Genomic DNA, 17,450 nt, shown 5'->3' with positions numbered 1-17,450 from the left:
ACTTTGCTGTGGGTCTGGAGTCACATGTAGGCCAGACCGGGTAAGGGTAGCAGATTTCCTTCCCTAAAGGAATCAAATTGATTTTTTACAGCAGTCCAGCAATCCCTTGGTTGCCGATCCTGATACTTTTTTCACCCGTTGCTTGTTCCTTCCCTGCATCGGGAGGCAATGGCATGGTGGTATTTAAAAAAAGAATTTAGATTACCCAATTATTTTTTCCAATTAAGGGGCAATTTAGCGTGGCCAATCCACCGACCCTGCACATTCTTTTGGGTTGTGGGGGCGAAACCCACGCAGACACTGGGAGAATGTGCAAACTCCACACGGACAGTGACCCAGAGCCGGGAGGCATGGTGGTATTGACATAGACCGGAGTTCCAGAGTGCCAGGGTAAAGCTCTGTGGATCTGGGTTCGAATCCCACCACAGCAGATGGTGCCATTTGAATTCAATAAAAATCTGGAATTAAAAGTCTCATGATGACCCATCTGGTTTATTGATATCGTTCAGGGGACTCCAGACCCACAGCATTGTGGTTGACTCTTAACTGCTCTCTAAAATGGGCCTAGCGAGCCTCTCCGTTTTATAGGATGGCCAACAAGCGCTGGCCATGCCGATTACACACACCTCATATACAATTTTGTTTAAAGAGGGCAGAATAAACTGCAAGGAAAGAATTTGGAAAGAAACAAAAAACCGAGAACAAACTTTTTTTTGAACAAACAATTTTATTGAGGTATTTTAGGCATATAGAAAAAGTGACATTGTACAGTGCAAAAAAAGTCAAGACACAAATTACAAATTAAACATAGTGCAAACCACGGCTCTGTTTACGCACGGACCTGCCTCAATATCCCCCTATCCTACTCTACACTACCCTAGGTCCCTCCCCTCCACCCCAGCTGACGCTTACTCCTCTGCGAAGAAGTCAATAAATGACTGCCACCTTCGGGCGAAACCTAGTAGTGAACCTCTCAAGGCGAACTTGACTTTCTCTAGGCCAAGAAAGCTTGCCATGTCCGATAGCCATACCTCGGCCCTTGGGGGCTTTGAGTTCCTCCATGCTAACTGTATTCGTCGCCGGGCTACCAGGGAAGCAAAGGCCAGAACGTCGGCCTCCCTCTCTTCCTGGACTCCCGGGTCCTCCGATACCCCAAAGATTGCCAGCTCAGGGCTCATTACCACCCCAGTTTTCAATACCCGGGACATGACATCTGCGAATCCCTGCCAGTACCCCCTGAGGTTAGGGCACAACCAGAACATGTGTACATGGTTAGCTGGCCCTCCGGCGCACCTAGCACACTTGTCTTCCAGCCCGAAGAATTTGCTCATCCGGGCCCGGTGCACGACCTTAAACTGGATCAGGCTGAGCCTGGCGCATGTTGCGGTCGTGTTTACTCTACTCGGCTTCTGCCCAAATACCGTCCTCCAGCTCCCCCCCTCCCCCCCCCCCCACCCCCCCGAGCTCCTCCTCCCACTTAAGCTTCAGGTCCTCGGCCTGCGTATTCTCCGCTCCCATTTGTTCCTTGCAGACGTCTGAAACTCTACCCTCTCCCACCTCTCCCCTAGAAACCACCCTGTCCTGTCTCCCCTTCGGCGGGAGACATGGGAAGGACGGCACCAGTCTGCGTACAAAATCCCGCACCTATACGTATCTAAAGTCGTTCCCTCTCGCCAGCCCAAACTTCTCCTCCAGCGCCCTCATGCTCAGAAAGCTCCCTTCCAGGAACAGATCCCCCATCCTCACAATCCCCCCCCCCCTCCTCCACAGTCGATACCCCCTGTCCATGTTCCCCGGGGCAAATCGGTGGTTGCCGCAGATTGGGGTCCACACTGATGCTCTTACCCCCCCTACATGCCTCCTCCACTGGTCCCAGATCCGAAGAGCCGCCACCACGATCGGGCTGGTGGAGTACCGTGCCGGTGAAAGCGGAAGAGGCGCTGTGACCAGGGCTGCTAAGTTACTGCCCCTGCACGAAGCAGCCTCCATCCGCTCCCAAACCGACCCCGCACCCACCATCCATTTCCTTATCATCGCTATGTTGGCCGCCCAGTAATAGTTGCTGATGTTCGGCAACGCCAGCCCCCCTTCTCCTCTGTTCCTTTCAAGCATCACCCTCTTCACCCGCGGGGACTTCCCTACCCATACAAATCCCAGAATAATTTTATTCAGCCTCTTAAAGAAGAAGAGGCGGGATAAAGATGGGGAGACACTGAAAAACAAACAAGAACTGTGGGAGAATTGTCATCTTAACAGTCTGCACCCTCCCCTCCAATGACAGCGGGAGTGCATCCCACCTCCGGACCTCCTGCCTCACTTGTTCCACCAGTCGGGACAGGTTGAGCTTATGCAACCTGCCCCAGTCCCGTGCCACCTGAATCCCCAAATATCGGAAACTCTCCCCCACCAGCCTGAACGGCAACCCCTTCAGCTTACTCTCCTGCCCCCTCGCCTGAATTACAAACAACTCGCTCTTAGCCATGTTCAGTTTGTATCCCGAGAACCGGCCAAATTCCCTCAGGGTTGCCATAATACCGTCCATCCCCACCATTGGGTCCGATATATATAACAGCAGATCATCCGCGTATAACGAGATTCTATGTTCCACTCCCCCCCCGGACCAGCCCTTTCCAGCCCCTAGAAGTTCTCAGTGCAATTGCCAGCGGCTCTATGGCCAGCGCAAACAGCAGTGGGGAGAGAGGGCAGCCCTGTCTTGTCCCACGGTGCAGTCTAAAGTAGTCCGATGTCGTCCTGTTCGTCCTTACACTCGCCTCCGGGGCCTGATACAACAGCCTAACCCAGTCGATGAACCCCGCCCCGAACCGTCCTAGTACCTCCCACAGATAATCCCACTCGACCCGGTCAAAAGCCTTTTCAACATCCATGGCTACCACTATCTCTACCTCCCTACTCTCCGGGGGCATCAGAATCAAGTTGACCAGCCTTCTTATGTTGGCCACCAGCTGCCTCCCCTTTACAAACCCGGTTTGGTCCTCCACAATTACATCCGGCACACAATCCTCAATTCTGGTCTCCCAAATCTTGGCCAGTAACTTGGCGTCTACGTTGATCAGAGATCGGCCTGTATGACCCACAGGCCTCCGGGTCCTTATCCCGTTTCAGATTGAGCGAGATGGTGGCCTGCGACATCGTCGGGGGTAAACGCCCTCTGTCTCTTGCCTCGTTAAAGACCCTGACCAGCACTGGCCCCACTATCCCGGCCAATATTTTGTAAAACTCCACCGGGTACCCGTCCGGCCCCGGGGCTTTACCCGACTGCATGACCTTCAGGCCCCCCAATATCTCTTCGATCCTGACCAGGGCCCCCAATCCGTCCACCAACCCCCTCCCCATTCTTGGGAAGGTCAGTCCATCCAGGAATCGCCTCATCCCTCCCGGTCCCCCAGGTGGTTCTGAAGTGTACAGCTTCCTATAAAAGTCCCTAAAGACCTTGTTCAGCCCTGCTGGATCACCCACTAGATTACCTTCCCCATCCACTACCCTCCCTATTTCCCTAGCCGCTTCCTTAATTGCTGCGCAAGCATTCTTCTGCCCTTCTCCCCATGCTCATAAATCGCGTCTTTTACCTTTCTAAGCTGCTCTACAGCCTTGTCTGTACAGCACCCCAAATTCGGCCTGTAGCCTCTGTCGTTTCCTGAGTAACTCCGGCCTCGGGGATTCCGCGTAACTCCTGTCCGTCTGTAGGATTTCCTTAATCAGTCGGTCTGTCTCTGCCCGATCTGTCCTGTCCCTGTACTGGTCCGTTTAACCCTCTAACATTCCAGGTGATCAAACAACCCCCACAATAGCACCATTCAAGTTAAACAAGAAAAAAAGAGATAAGAAGTAACCGGCCCTCTTCAGTCCTTCCCATACAGACACAGAAAAAGATAGCACAAAGTTCCCCTGAAGCATCTATTTTAACCCAACCCTTTTAACTGTTTTCTTTATTAATTTACCCCAGCCAAACTCCAACTAATCAAAGAGCCCAAACAGGAAACATTCAGGTAAAACACGCAAAAAGCAGGCAAAAAAAAGAAGATACATTCCTACCACCTTCCAACCCCCCAACAAGGTCGACTAAAGAAACGACAGAAACTGACCCAAACATGCCGGCACTTTTCAAAATGGGGGAGACACCACATATACTTAAAAGTTCTAACATGAGTCCAAACGTCCTCAGCTCAGGGCCAGCCCTTGCTTCTTAACGCAGTCCATCGCCTCTTCGGATTCCTCGAAATAGTGGTGCTGACGCTAGTCGCGTCGGAAAAAGCAGCCCGAATTTCACCTTGTTTTTATACAGCATCTCCTTCACCTGCATGTAGCCTCCCCTCCTCCTGGCCACCTCCGCGCTCAAATCCTGGTACACACGCAGGGTGGTATTGTCCCAAATACAGCTTTGTGTGCTCTTTGCCCATTGCAGCACCCGCTCCTGGTCCAGGTACCTGTGAAAGCGTACCACCATCGCTCGTGGGGGACCCCCTTGTCGCGGCTGCCTCACCTGCACACTGTGTGCCCTGTTCACCACCGGCGGGCGCAGGAACACCTCGTTCCCCAGCAACCTCTGGACCATACCCTCCACATATGCGGCAGCGTCTAGCCCCTTTCCCCCTTTCCGGGAGGCCCACGATTCTCACATTCTGCCGGCGAGATCTGTTGTCCAGGTCCTCCAGCCTTTCTAGAAGCACTTTTTGCTGGCCCTCAACCTCCGAATCTCCACATCCGCCACCGTTTGAAAGTCAGCCTGCTCCTCCACTGACCTCTCCAACTGCTGGAGCTTCTCAGCCTGATCATCCAGCCTTTTTCCCATCTGGTCAATCGACTTCTGTAACGGCTCCAAGTTGTCATGCTTCAAAAGGCCCTCCTGCATAGTCTGCAGCAGCTGCTCCATTGTGGGCTGGGCTGTCGGCTCCTTGCTCTGAACACCAGCCATGCTAGTCTCTCTCACAGCCTCCACTGTGCCCTTACTCGACCACTTCTTCTGCTGTTTACGGTCCCTCCGGCTTCTTAGGTCCATACAATTCTGTATGGGTCCTGTGCCTGAGTACTACTGCTTTCCAGTTCCGTGCTCAAAAGCGCAAAAAAGTCAGGGGAAGAGGTCCAAAGTCCGACCGAAGCGGGGGCCACCAAATGTGCGACCTACTCCCTCATAGCCGCCACCGGAAGTAGTAACAGAGAATAAACTTTGAAATGGGAGCTGTTTCTAACTTTGAGGGAGAATTCAGAATGTCCAGTTCACCTAACAAGCACGTCTTTCAGGACCTTGTGGGAAGAAACCGGAGCACCCGGAGGAAACCCACGTAGACACGGGGAGAACGTGCAGACTACGCACAGACAGTGACCCAAGCCGGGAATCGAACCCGGGACCCTGGCGCTGTGAAGCAACTGTGCTAACCACTGTGCTACCGTGCCGCCCTCCTTCTGTCCCTATGAGAGTTTAAGCCTGCTGAGGATTACGAACTAAAGTAACACATCAAGTAGTTTTCGATTTGTGTTGACCCTGCCTTTCAGTTTCGATGATGGTCATTGTTTGAACAACACTTCAGCTGCCGTGTATGAATAAAGCGTGGTCTTGTGGATTGATTCAAACACTATGATGTGCAGAGATTTTTTTTTTAATGGTTACATTTATCCCTTTTCCAGTGTTACCTGTACCTGTTCTACGCCTCAGCGAGGACGATCAAGGCAGCCGGAGCGTTTATTCTCATTTGTATGTGCAATTCTTATTTATTTGGACTGAGGAACGTTTGGCAGATCCTCTTCCACCTGGGGGTGGCCTCTCTGTCCACGCATCAGATATTGTCAAGAAAGCTGACTGAGAGGCCCCCCGACTGCGGAGTCTGACACGCCCCCCGACTGCGGAGCCTGACACGCCCCCCCCGACTGCGGAGCCTGGCACCCCGGAGCGTCCGAGACCAAGGACCATCCCCACTGATGGAAAGGATCGGCGACCCAGTCTCCTCAAACGTGCCTTCAATATTAATAATATTGTTGTCATCACCTCAGAAACAGAACCCTCAAGACTTCATCAGGGGAAACCCCAAAATGCAAGCCCCGCGAAAAGATTTTTCCTTGGGAGGGGAGGAAGGTGATGACTCCGTTACCGTGTGTTACCTTCCAAATGCTTGACACTAATCTGCAAGTTTGGGACACTAAAACCACAGAGACAACCAGACCGAAGTCCTCCGATGCTGCGCAGGGCGAGTCGAGGCCACAAGTTGGTTTTCAAGGGAAGCGGGTTGAGAGGGCAGAACCAGGATTGGACAAGGGAAGTGCAGACGTACTCAAACCTTAACCTTGGAGTCAGACATTCTGCCCTTATTTTTATATTTCCATTGTAAATCGCCACGTCCTTGTTCAAAATGGCAATTGGCAACTTGCCTCCCTGTAATTGCACCCTTTTGCCTGTACTGGTGCTGCAGCCCCACCTGCTGTGGAGAGGATGTAATTACAAGGTTTTCACGGCCAGGTTCCATTCAACCAAAGTTGCTGGAGCAACCTGTCACGGGAAAAGTGTGCAGACACATGCGCTTTACTTACACTTTTAAGGTATTACTAATGAATCAGAGATAACTTTACATGACACACAAAAAAAGTTGTCCATATGTTAAATTACAAAGCCCGTGCTCAGGTGGCTGGGTGTTAAGATCTTTCACCTTACGTACTGTGTGTAGGATTCATATTCACTGATGGGATGATTTCCTGTAAATATTAAGGGTTTTGTGTGGAATTTTGGATACTTGCGACCCAAACTTTTATACATAGCTTCCTAGGTTAGATTGGGATTGTCAATTTAGAGGTGCAGGGATTTGAAAATGTTATCAAGTGATACTGTGGCATGTCTGGAGGGATGCAGTAGGGAGCGGATGGGATGGCAGAGTGGGAGCTTGTCGCAGCAGTAGGTTGTGTTGTACCGGGCCTGGAACTAGATACTGAGATTCCTGGGCAAAAGTCGGCTTGGACAACACAGCCCTTGATAAACATTGGCGCAAGGTATTTTAAAAATAAGGGAAGAAGCCGTGTGGTACTTGTTGGTGTCTGAGTGAGACTTTGATCATGACTTTTTAAAAATAGATTAGTGTTAATTAATAGGACAGGGCGGGAGACAAATTGTCAGAATTTAGTCCAATAATTCACATTTTCAGATAGTAATTATACTGTTAGGGAAGGGCGGTGATATTTCTCTTCAGTTCGTCTGGCTCACGAGTCTTTGTTTTTCATTTAATTGGGAGGGGGGGGGGGGGGGGTAATTTTAGGCTGTGCTTACACCTGTCTCCTGCAACAGCTACATCCAAGTTATTCAAATTCATCTTTTCTGTGCTCTGCAATTCTTTAGAAATAAGCGTCAAATATTCTTTGATCTTGATTCGGCTGTTAACGTTTTCTCCACCGTTTCACCGCCAGATACATTTCTCCAGCGCTGTCACTACTTTAGCAAAGTTGACTGTGTCACCCGATTCAGCCGCTCGTTTCTTGTTATTTATGGGAGGTTGGGGTGTTCAGGGACCTGCTTTAAGGAATTAAGAGTTGGAGCGGCTATCTTTCGATGTTTCCTGCTGAAGGCAAACTGTCCCAGACCTCCCTCGATGAGCGCCACCCCAAAGGTAACCTTCCCGTAACGTCACCGCCTATCCGTGTGTCCTATTCTCCCCTCATTCAACCCACCCCTAATCCAGAATGTGAATACCACCTTTCCACCCTGACACGGTCACAATGATTCCGTGCAACTCATTGTAATCAGGGGCCTCCAAAGGGCAGATTTTGGCAGCCCCAAGATGGTGTATAATCCATTTAACTGCAGGTCATATTACCCATGAGATGGTGCACACTGTGAGTGGAGCAAGTTTTGAAGGGAAGGTAATATTGTTTGGGCGGTGTTGGTATTGATGAATTGGAGGCCTTTTAAAATACCTAATTAAAATCTTGTCCTTTAGCATTGCACCTGGGAAGGGAATGGGAATCTCGTGCCCACATTTAAATCATAAAACTGCTTCAGATAATACCACGGGTGTCCTAATACTTGGTGAATCTGTCTTGTTTATTTATGCTCTGGCGTGGATTTTATAGCAACGCAAAAGCAGCTGCGTGACACTGCGCGTCTAGTTTGAAGGATAGACTTGCGACTATCGCTGGCCTTGCACTTTCTGGCTGCGAGGGGGTTCAATCCTGATGGACAGCAATCTTAAAAATGGCGGTGCTAAGCTGCATGGGTTAAATGGCAGCCGCTTCACATTAATCATCTGCCATTGTCGGGTGTTGTCTGTATTAAGCCATTTTTATTGTTTGCTCTGGATCTCATTGAGTCATAGAGGTCTACCGCACAGAAAAGGCCCTTCGGCCCATTGTGTCAGAGCTGAATCAATGGACGCTAATCCTTCGACTTATCTTGTGATCCCGCAAGTGCAGTGGGAGTGGAGGCTCTTGGAAAAAATACCGAAGAACGGCCTGTGTCATGAGAAAGGTTTATTTATTTTCGCTTTGATGTAGGTGTCAAGGCTGGTATTTATTATTGCCCTTCCCTGGTGCCCCTCAAGGTGATGGGAGCAGCATTCTCCCTGAACCACTGCACTCCATGTGGTGTTTAAATTGTGTTTTAAAAAAAAAAAAACTAACACCGTGGCCGTGATCGTCCACAATGGGGACAGAGTCCCAATGTGCCAGATTTGCCAGGTGTTTCCTGATGCAAGGAGCACTGAGAAACACCCCGCTATCTAACGCCCATCCGGGTAGATCGGGGCCTCCAAGGAATGCGCAGCCGAGGCCACACTTGGCCCCGGCTTCTGCACTGAGGAGCTCCGCAGCCGGAATTCCTCAGTGCAGCGAGCGATCAGGGCTCCAACTCAATATAGGACAGTGCCAGACTGGCACTGTCAGTGTGCCCAGGTGGCACCGGCAGGCCAGGGTACCACCCTGCTCAGAGGGCATGCACCTGGGGGCCTGCAATCCCCTGGGAAACCCAGACGTATGATATTCTGCCTGGTCCACATTTGTCACCCGAGATCTGCGAGGCGAAGGGGATGGATACCAGTGCCTCGGTTACCTCAGCAAACTGCATATTCGAGTGAGACTAGCTGTCTCGCTCTAATATGCAGCTTTTCCAAAAAGTGATCCCGTCCACAATGGGCATTGATCTCACGAGGCGTAGCGAGCCGGATAGATGCCGGGAGCCGGCTCTTCCATCATCTACCGGCCATGTTGCGCGACGTGACCAGTAGATTGTGCCCTGTTAGATAGAGCTGTCTGGAATTTTGGACACAGCAACAAGGAAGAAATGATTTTACCAAAAATGACCGTGCACTTAGATCGTCCGATTACAAATCATGCTTCAGTATCGATGCACACAATGTCAATTGGGATTTTATTTTATTTTTTACAGCATGTGTTATTAAGATGCGCTTTAAAAAAAAAAAAATGCATTTTATTTATTCAACATCTATGCAATGTCTTGTCTAACGGTATTGTGTAAATGTGGTACTATGGATGATGTCTTTGGTGTTCTAACATCGCTGAACGTTAAACAGGGTTGCTCACATTTTGGAGCAAAAACGGTTATTTTTGCGATCCGCTCGTTTAACGGTGACAACTTGATTCTGCATGAAGAAGCTCAAAATTTAAACGGCCGGCGGATACCGAGCTGAAGGCTTCCTGCTCAAACCTGATGTACTGTATAATCACAAAATTGTTACAGCGCACAAGGAGGCTGGTCGGCCCATCTAACCCGTGCTGGTTCTCTGCAAGAGCGGTTTAATCTCGTCCCACTCCCCCACCATTCCTCCGTATCTTGGCAAATGTTCTCCCTTTGTGTGTTTATTCTGTTCCCTTTCCAAAGCCACGATTGAACCTGCCTCCGCCACACTATCAGGTAGAGTAGCCACTCGCTGCATAAAAGAAAAAAAGATTTTCCTTCATGTCTTCTGCCATTCATCTTAAATCGGTGTCCTCTGGTTATCGCTCCATCTGACTACATTTTTTAAAAAATTAATGTTTTATTGAAATTTTTTTCCCAAGCAACAATTTTTCCCCTCTTACAAAGCAAACGCAACAATAACAATACAGAAATTTTTAACAATACGCAAGTAACAAAACCCCTTTATCTTTGACCTAAATCTGACTACATTTTAACCACTTAAGATAATGCACCAGGACTCTTCATTACTTGGTTAATCTGCCTGAGTTGTAAGAACATAGGACCCCGGAGCAAGTGTAGGTCAATCAAAAATCTGTCCAACTCTGACTTGAACATATTCAATTAACCAGCATCAATTGCTCACTGAGGAAGAGGATTCCACAGACTGACAATCATAGAATCCCCACACTGCAGTAGAAGGCCATTCGGCCCATCGAGTCTGCACCGATCCTCCAAAAGAGCACTCCCATACGTCCCACTCCCCCAGCCGCTCCCGTAACCACATTTTTGGACACGGGGGCAATTCATTTTTCTTTAGTGTGGCCAATCCACCTCACCTGCACATCTTTGGACTGTTGTAAGAAATAGAAGCAGGAGGAAATCTCCCTGCCCATCGAGACGACTCCGCCATTCAGTGCGTTCATGGCTGTTCTTGCGCTACAACTCCATTTTCACGCCCGCTCCCCCATGTCCTGTAATTCCCTGAGAGACCAAGCAGATGTCTATCCCAGCTTTAAATACAGTCTGCGATGGAACACCCCACCACCCTCGGGTAGCGGATTCCAAACATTCGCAACCCTTTGTCCCAGCAGTTTACAGTGAGGGAACCCTGGGCAGAGATCTCCGAGCTGGCCTTTGCCTCTTGCTGTGTCATCCGGAGTTTTGCAGGAATGAAGGAGTTTTTGTCAGGGGTACCGGATTTGCGAAGAGTTACACGAGTGGGGCACTGAACCAGTTTGGATCACTGCGCTGACTTGTCAATAGTGGCGATGTGGTAAGCCTGGGGAGACATGTGACCTCAGTGAACAGTTTCCATGCACTGACTTTAAAAATAAGCCTGTGAAAATCTGGGAACAATTACCAGCCACATCACTGAGTAAGTACATGTGGGCAGGAAAAGGTGTAGCTCTGTCGCATTCTTCGTTGTAAACATTAAGCTTATAAGATTTTTTTAAAAAACGATTAGCGCGACACTATGTTGACTTGCTTTAGAGAGGGGAAAAGACAGCACCGCAACCCTAAATCCATGTGGAAGATGTTGCACGTCAGTGACTACATCAAGAAAAATACTTCATAATGAGGGCAATCTGGTTATGCTTCTTGAATGGTCTTAAACATCAAGCTTTGTACACATTGAAAAGACGGGGAATGTGCTATTTTGCGGTGTGTGGAAGGTGAAGCTGCTCATGTGGCGGAGGTTTCCTGTGGGATTGTTAACTTTGGAAGGACGTTAAGTGGGTTGATTTTGATTTTAAGACGATAAAGTGGATGATTATCGGTGCAGCCGTCTTTTATACAGCTCTCCCTGTTTTCATTGCTCTAATTGAATGGCAGAACAAGCTCAAAGACTGGCTTTCTCCCATTACTGTGTCTTAAATGGGTAGTGATGTACAGCAGGCAGGCGAATTGATATTTGACCGCTTGACACTACCGCCCAGACTCCAACCTAGCCCATTTTTTTCTTTGCCGCCTTCATCAATCTCAAAAGTAATTCAAGAAAGTTTGTATTTATGATCAAGGAAGGGCTAGCAGGGGATCCATCTCCAGGGGGGCACGACAGCACGGTGTTTAGCACTGCTGCCTCACAGCACCAGGGGCACAGATTCAATTCCGGACTTGTGGAGTTAGCACCTTGTCCCCGTGTCTGTGTGGGTTTCCTCCCATTTCCTCCCAAAGTCCAAAGATGTGCAGGTTTGGTGGATTGGCCATGCTAAAATTGCCCCCTAGTGTCCAAAAATGTGCAGGTTAGGTGGGGATACGGGGTTATGGTAATAGGACGGGGGAGTAGGCCTAGGTAAGGTGCCCTTTCAGTGGGTTGGTGCAGACTCGATGGGCCTCCTGCACTGTAGGGATTGTATGTATGATTTCAGCAAGTGCGCTGCATGTGGCTGAGGTCATGCTCAACCAGTGGGCTCATTTGCTTTGGATAAATATCAGGAGGCCTTTATGGCTCTGCCTGTGTTCACAAGACCAGAATGGTTGAATTGCAGTTAGGCAGATTTGCTATGTGTGAGAGCATAAGAATTTTTGAAGCATAGAAAAGCGCCAATGTGTTTGTGTCCATTTTTGTGCATCAGCCTCATCTTGCCCCCTCAATCCCTGCACAAACTGTGTATGTGCCTGTGTACCTTCGCAAAGGACACCTGCCAAACATGCGAAGCAAGAGCTGGTCACAGATAAATTATACTTTCTGCGATTAAAGAAAAGCCCCTGTAGCTCTTCTCCAGCTAATAAAAAGTGGATTTAGGCCCAGTTCTCACTGATCGATTGGAGTGTTGGTGTGTTACTTAAACTAGTACATCCATTGTGTGGTTGGTACATTGTTCCAAATTCCCTTGAATTTGGGAAGCTTGATGCTGGTGGGGAGGGATATGCGTCAACTGAGGATAGTGAGGATGTGGTACAGATGAAGTGATGGAATATTACAACAAACCCACAGGGCTCACTGCTGCTCCTATGTTGCTGCTGAGCTCCACAGACGTTGGGAGCATTTTAATACTTATTAAAACATTCCTCCATGTGATCAGCCTTTTTATTGGCTTGAGAAGGGCTACAGGGGCTTTTCTAGAATCGCAGAAAGTATAATTTATCTGTGACCAGCTCTTGCTTTGCATGTTTGGCAGGTGTCCTTTGGGAAGGTGCATTGACATGTGTAGCCTGCCATGTTTAATAAACGCACAGTTATGAGTGATTTGCAAAGTACAAGCCAAACGCTGATAATGCGGAATCATAGAATCATAGAATTTACAGTGCAGAAGGAGGCCATTCGGCCCATCGAGTCTGCACCGGCTCTTGGAAAGAGCACCCCACCCAAGGTCAACACCGCCACCCTATCCCCATAACCCAGTAACCCCACCCAACACTAAGGGCAATTTTGGACACTAAGGGCAATTTATCATGGCCAATCCACCTTACCTGCACATCTTTGGACTGTGGGAGGAAACCGGAGCACCCGGAGGAAACCCACTCACACACGGGGAGGATGTGCAGACTCCGCACAGACAGCGACCCAAGCTGGAATCGAACCTGGGACCCTGGAGCTGTGAAGCAATTGTGCTATCCACAAGGCTACCGTGCTGCCCCGAAGGAACCTGTGGATGTTATTTTACAATAATACCCCTCTCTGGCCAGACAAAATGGGACACTGCGTACGCAAAGACCAGGCTCTGCTCAATGGCACCCCGAAGCCAGGTCCATTTTGAGTCACAGATGGATGGCTTATACTGAACTGTTGAGAAGTGGCATTTCCTGGGTGGCCTAATCGCCTGCCCATTTTTATTCTCTCTTTTTAAAACCTTACATGGAAAGGACAGTAGTTACACAGTGAAGCTGACGAGGTGTAAGGCTACCTTCCAGGTCTTACAGCTAACGGGTAAGCTCGTGGCAAATCTGTGCAGAAAATGAGCGGCACGTAGAGCAGCTGCTTGAATTAAGAAAACAAGATGGTTTGATATCCTAAAATGTCCTCCAATCTAATTAGTTTAAAAAAAAGATTTATGGAAGACTATTTTCAAAAGTTACGTCTGGATTATGTCAAACTTTGTAAAATAAAATGTCTTGTTTTTATGTGTCAGTCAGAGGTACATGTACAATCTTACAGCATCGTAGGAGACTACTTAACTCATCCTCACTACAGATCAGTACAGTTAAATCTTGCACACTGTTACGAAGCATATTTATGAACTTTTTCCTCGAGTGAAAAGGTGGACCTTTGATAACAATTCATTTTGCACTATCCTGCAATAACTAAAGGGAAATGTGTATCGATATTTTATATGCTTTGTTTGTCGTTAGTCTTATTTTCATTGCATGTCAGACTAAAATTTCTTTATGCATTATCGAGGGAATTACTGAAAAATAAAGACCTATTCTGCAAACATCTTTTACTTTATTTTGAACCAAGGGCCCAATTGCAGGCCCAGGAGCAGTCGTGATCTTGATTAAAGTCTGAAAGGAAGCAAAACACAACTTGTGTGCCAGGGTGAAGAATCGGAGAAGAATGGCCCCGTGGCTCTGCTCATGAACCCGATACAGCCCTTCCAGATACTGCGAACAAACCTTATCCACCGCTCAGCTAGTTGGAGACTTTAGTAATAAGCAGCAGGATTTCAAATTCCCAGGTGGGGGTGGAGGGGGAGGTGCGGTGACTTTACCTTTTATATAAAGTGAGTAAAGTCGCCATAGTCCTAGATTGCCATAGGCTGCTTTCCACTTTGAGGGGGGAAGAGCTGACTGGTGGTGATTAAACCGAGGATCATCACACCTCAGTCGAGGGGCAAGGTTGAGAAGGCTTCATGAACTTGTAAAATGGACAGTGGCCTGAATTTTAGGCCCGATGTAAGATTGGACACTTAAAGAATTGGACATTTTAAGTTAAACCACCGTCAACACCAGGCAGACCTGATGGTCAAGTTCGAATACACTGAACACAGGAGATGGATAGGCCTGTCCTGTCAACAACACATCAGGAGATAATCGGTCCCATTCAAATGGATCGATTGTTGTGGATTGCCCAGACGAAGCTAGACTTTCTGGCACCGAGTTATCATATCTGGAGTAAGGTTATTTGCGGACCATACACCTAGAGATGGACCCTGGGGGTGGGTTCCTGGTGTCCTCCAGAGTTGCAATCAGCAACTCCATTGGGTATTGTGGCCCCTTCCCGAGACTGAGGGCCAGAGAACTTTCTGGAAAGGCGCTAAGAGGGGTATAAAGGACCCTCCCCACTGAAGACTTGGAACAGAGGTAACAGAGAAGATTCGACGACAGACCAGAAACGGAAGGAATCATCATGCGAGATCCACCTTCGCAGACAAAGACAACCAGGATTCCGAGAATTGGACCTGCCGTTTGACTGGGTTCATCGGCACAGAATCTTGGGATTATTATTTGGGATAATTTAAGGGGGGGGGGGGATTCTTTTACAGTGTTTAATAATAAATTTGGTTGAATCATAAACTTCTATTTGTCCTTTGTTTATCTCGCAAGAGCACCTGAGTACAAGGTTGAGTAATAAACTGGTTGGTGTCTCAGACAGCAGTGAATAACCTCAGCTGGTACAGCAATTGAACCAAGGTTGTTGGGCTCACTTCCCGTCAAGAACCAGCTGTGCAGCCAGCTGAGCAAAACCGGCTATTCAATCGACTGCTGCAGTATCCGGGAATCACAAATGGCATTGAGCATGTTGCAATCATCAGTGAACATCCCCACATCTGACCTTATGTTGGGAGGAAGGTCATTGATGATGCGGTTGGGTCTAGGACATCAAGCCTAAATATTCAGGCTGGCAGGAGGAGTTTAGGGACAGAAGGGAAGCTTAAAACGTGTTCAAGCCTCCGGCAGGAAGAGGGGAAGAGACGGCATTTCCATTAGCTGCCTACTTTTCACATTGGGTACCCCCCCCCTCCCCCCGCAAAACCAAAAGAACTGTCTTGTTGGAGTGTTAAATGGGCGGGCAGGCGGGATTGGCAGTGTTGTGCTCTCCACCAATTCCTCGAGTGGCGGGAAGAGAAACTCCACCATCCTAAATATACTGGCCAACGTTCTGTCTGTTCTGTGTGTATATAGAGTTATATATGGTCCATCCAATCCATGTGGGGAAGCCTCAGGAGTAACCCAGCCAGTCCCAATTCCTTCTTGCATTTGTAGCCTTAAAGTGCCCACCCAATTTCCTTTTGAAATCATTGCTGTTTTTTAGGGGAGACCGATTGAAGGTTTGGGGCTCGAGATACTAGGGGGATTGTTTGGGAGATTCTTTTAACACAGCGAATGGTAATAGAACAAAGAACAAAGAAAAGTACAGCACAGGAACAGGCCCTTCGGCCCTCCAACTTTGTGCCGACCATGCTGCCCGTCTAAACTAAAATCTTCTTTGTGACCTCCTCAAAAAACTATCAAGTTAGTGAGACCCGACTTCCCCTTCACAAAACTGTGCTACCCTTGCTAATACGTCCGCTTGCTTCCAAACGGGAGTAGATCCTGTCTCGAAGAATTCTCTCCACTAATTTCCCTACCACTGATGTAAGGCTCACTGGCTTGTAGTTCCCTGGATTATCCTTGCTACCCTTCTTAAACAAGGGAACAACATTGGCTATTCTCCAGTCCTCCGGGACATCACCTGAAGACAGCGAGGAACCAAAGATTTCTGTCAAGGCCTTAGCAATTTCCTCTCTTGCCTCCTTCAGTATTCTGGGGTAGATCCCATCAGGCCCTGGTGACTTATCCACCGTAATATTTTTCAAGATGCCCAACACCTCGTCTTTTTGGATCTCAATGTGACCCAGGCTATCTACACAACCTTCTCCAGACTCAACATCCACCAATTCCTTCTCTTTGGTGAATACTGATGCAAAATATTCATTTAGTACCTCGCCCATTTCCTCTGGCTTCAAACATAGATTCCCTCCCCTGTCTTTCAGTGGGCCAACCCTTTCCCTGGCTACCTTCGTGCTTTTTATGTAGGTGTAAAAAGCCTTGGGATTTTCCTTAACCTTATTTGCCAATTACCTTTCGTGACCCCTTTTAGCCCTCCTGACTCCTTGCTTAAGTTCCTTCCCACTTTCCTTATATTCCACATAGGCTTTGTCTGTTCCCAGCCTTTTAGCCCTGACAATTGCCTCCTTTTTCTTTTTGACGAGGCCTACAATATCTCTCAAAGAACAAAGAAATGTACAGCACAGGAACAGGCCCTTCGGCCCTCCAAGCCCGTGCCGACCATGCTGCCCGACTAAACTACAATCTTCTACACTTCCTGGGTCCGTATCCCTCTATTCCCATCCTATTCATGTATTTGTCAAGATGCCCCTTAAATGTCACTATCGCCCTGCTTCCACCACCTCCTCCGGTAGCGAGTTCCAGGTACCCACTACCCTCTGTGTAAAAAAACTTGCCTCATACATCTACTCTAAACCTTGCCCCTCTCACCTTAAACCTATGCCCCCTAGTAATTGCCCCTCTACCCTGGGGAAAAGCCTCTGACTATCCACTCTGTCTATGCCCCTCATAATTTTGTATACCTCTATCAGGTCTCCCCTCAACCTCCTTCGTTCCAGTGAGAACAAACCGAGTTTATTCAACCGCTCCTCATAGCTAATGCCCTCCATACCAGGCAACATTCTGGTAAATCTCTTCTGCACCCTCTCTAAAGCCTCCACATCCTTCTGGTAGTGTGGCGACCAGAATTGAACACTATACTCCAAGTGTTGCCTAACTAAGGTTCTATACAGCTGCACCATGACTTGCCAATTCTTATACTCAATGCCCCGGCCAATGAAGGCAAGCATGCCGTATGCCTTCTTGACTACCTTCTCCACCTGTGTTGCCC

At 48.4% G+C, this 17,450-nt stretch overlaps 1 protein-coding gene across 2 annotated transcripts in view; it reads left to right on the top strand.

The window, feature by feature from the left end:
• The window catches only part of sec22c (SEC22 homolog C, vesicle trafficking protein), a 62,069-nt gene extending 46,992 nt beyond the window's left edge, over positions 1-15,077 (top strand). The window contains exon 7 of one of the 2 annotated variants that reach the window (XM_072508089.1): positions 14,031-15,077. In XM_072508089.1, coding sequence (XP_072364190.1) covers positions 14,031-14,078 — 48 coding nt within the window. In that variant the 3' untranslated portion in view covers positions 14,079-15,077. Of the gene's footprint in view, positions 1-5,643; positions 14,005-14,030 lie in introns of those variants that run through there. The other variant, XM_072508087.1, reaches the window with a different exon arrangement.
• Positions 15,078-17,450: the final 2,373 nt, after the last annotated feature.

The sequence above is a fragment of the Scyliorhinus torazame genome, chromosome 6, assembly GCF_047496885.1.
Source record: "Scyliorhinus torazame isolate Kashiwa2021f chromosome 6, sScyTor2.1, whole genome shotgun sequence".
NCBI classification, from domain to species: Eukaryota; Metazoa; Chordata; class Chondrichthyes; order Carcharhiniformes; family Scyliorhinidae; genus Scyliorhinus; species Scyliorhinus torazame.
Note: the sequence above shows the minus strand (reverse complement) of the source record. Positions and strands in the feature narration are given on the sequence as shown.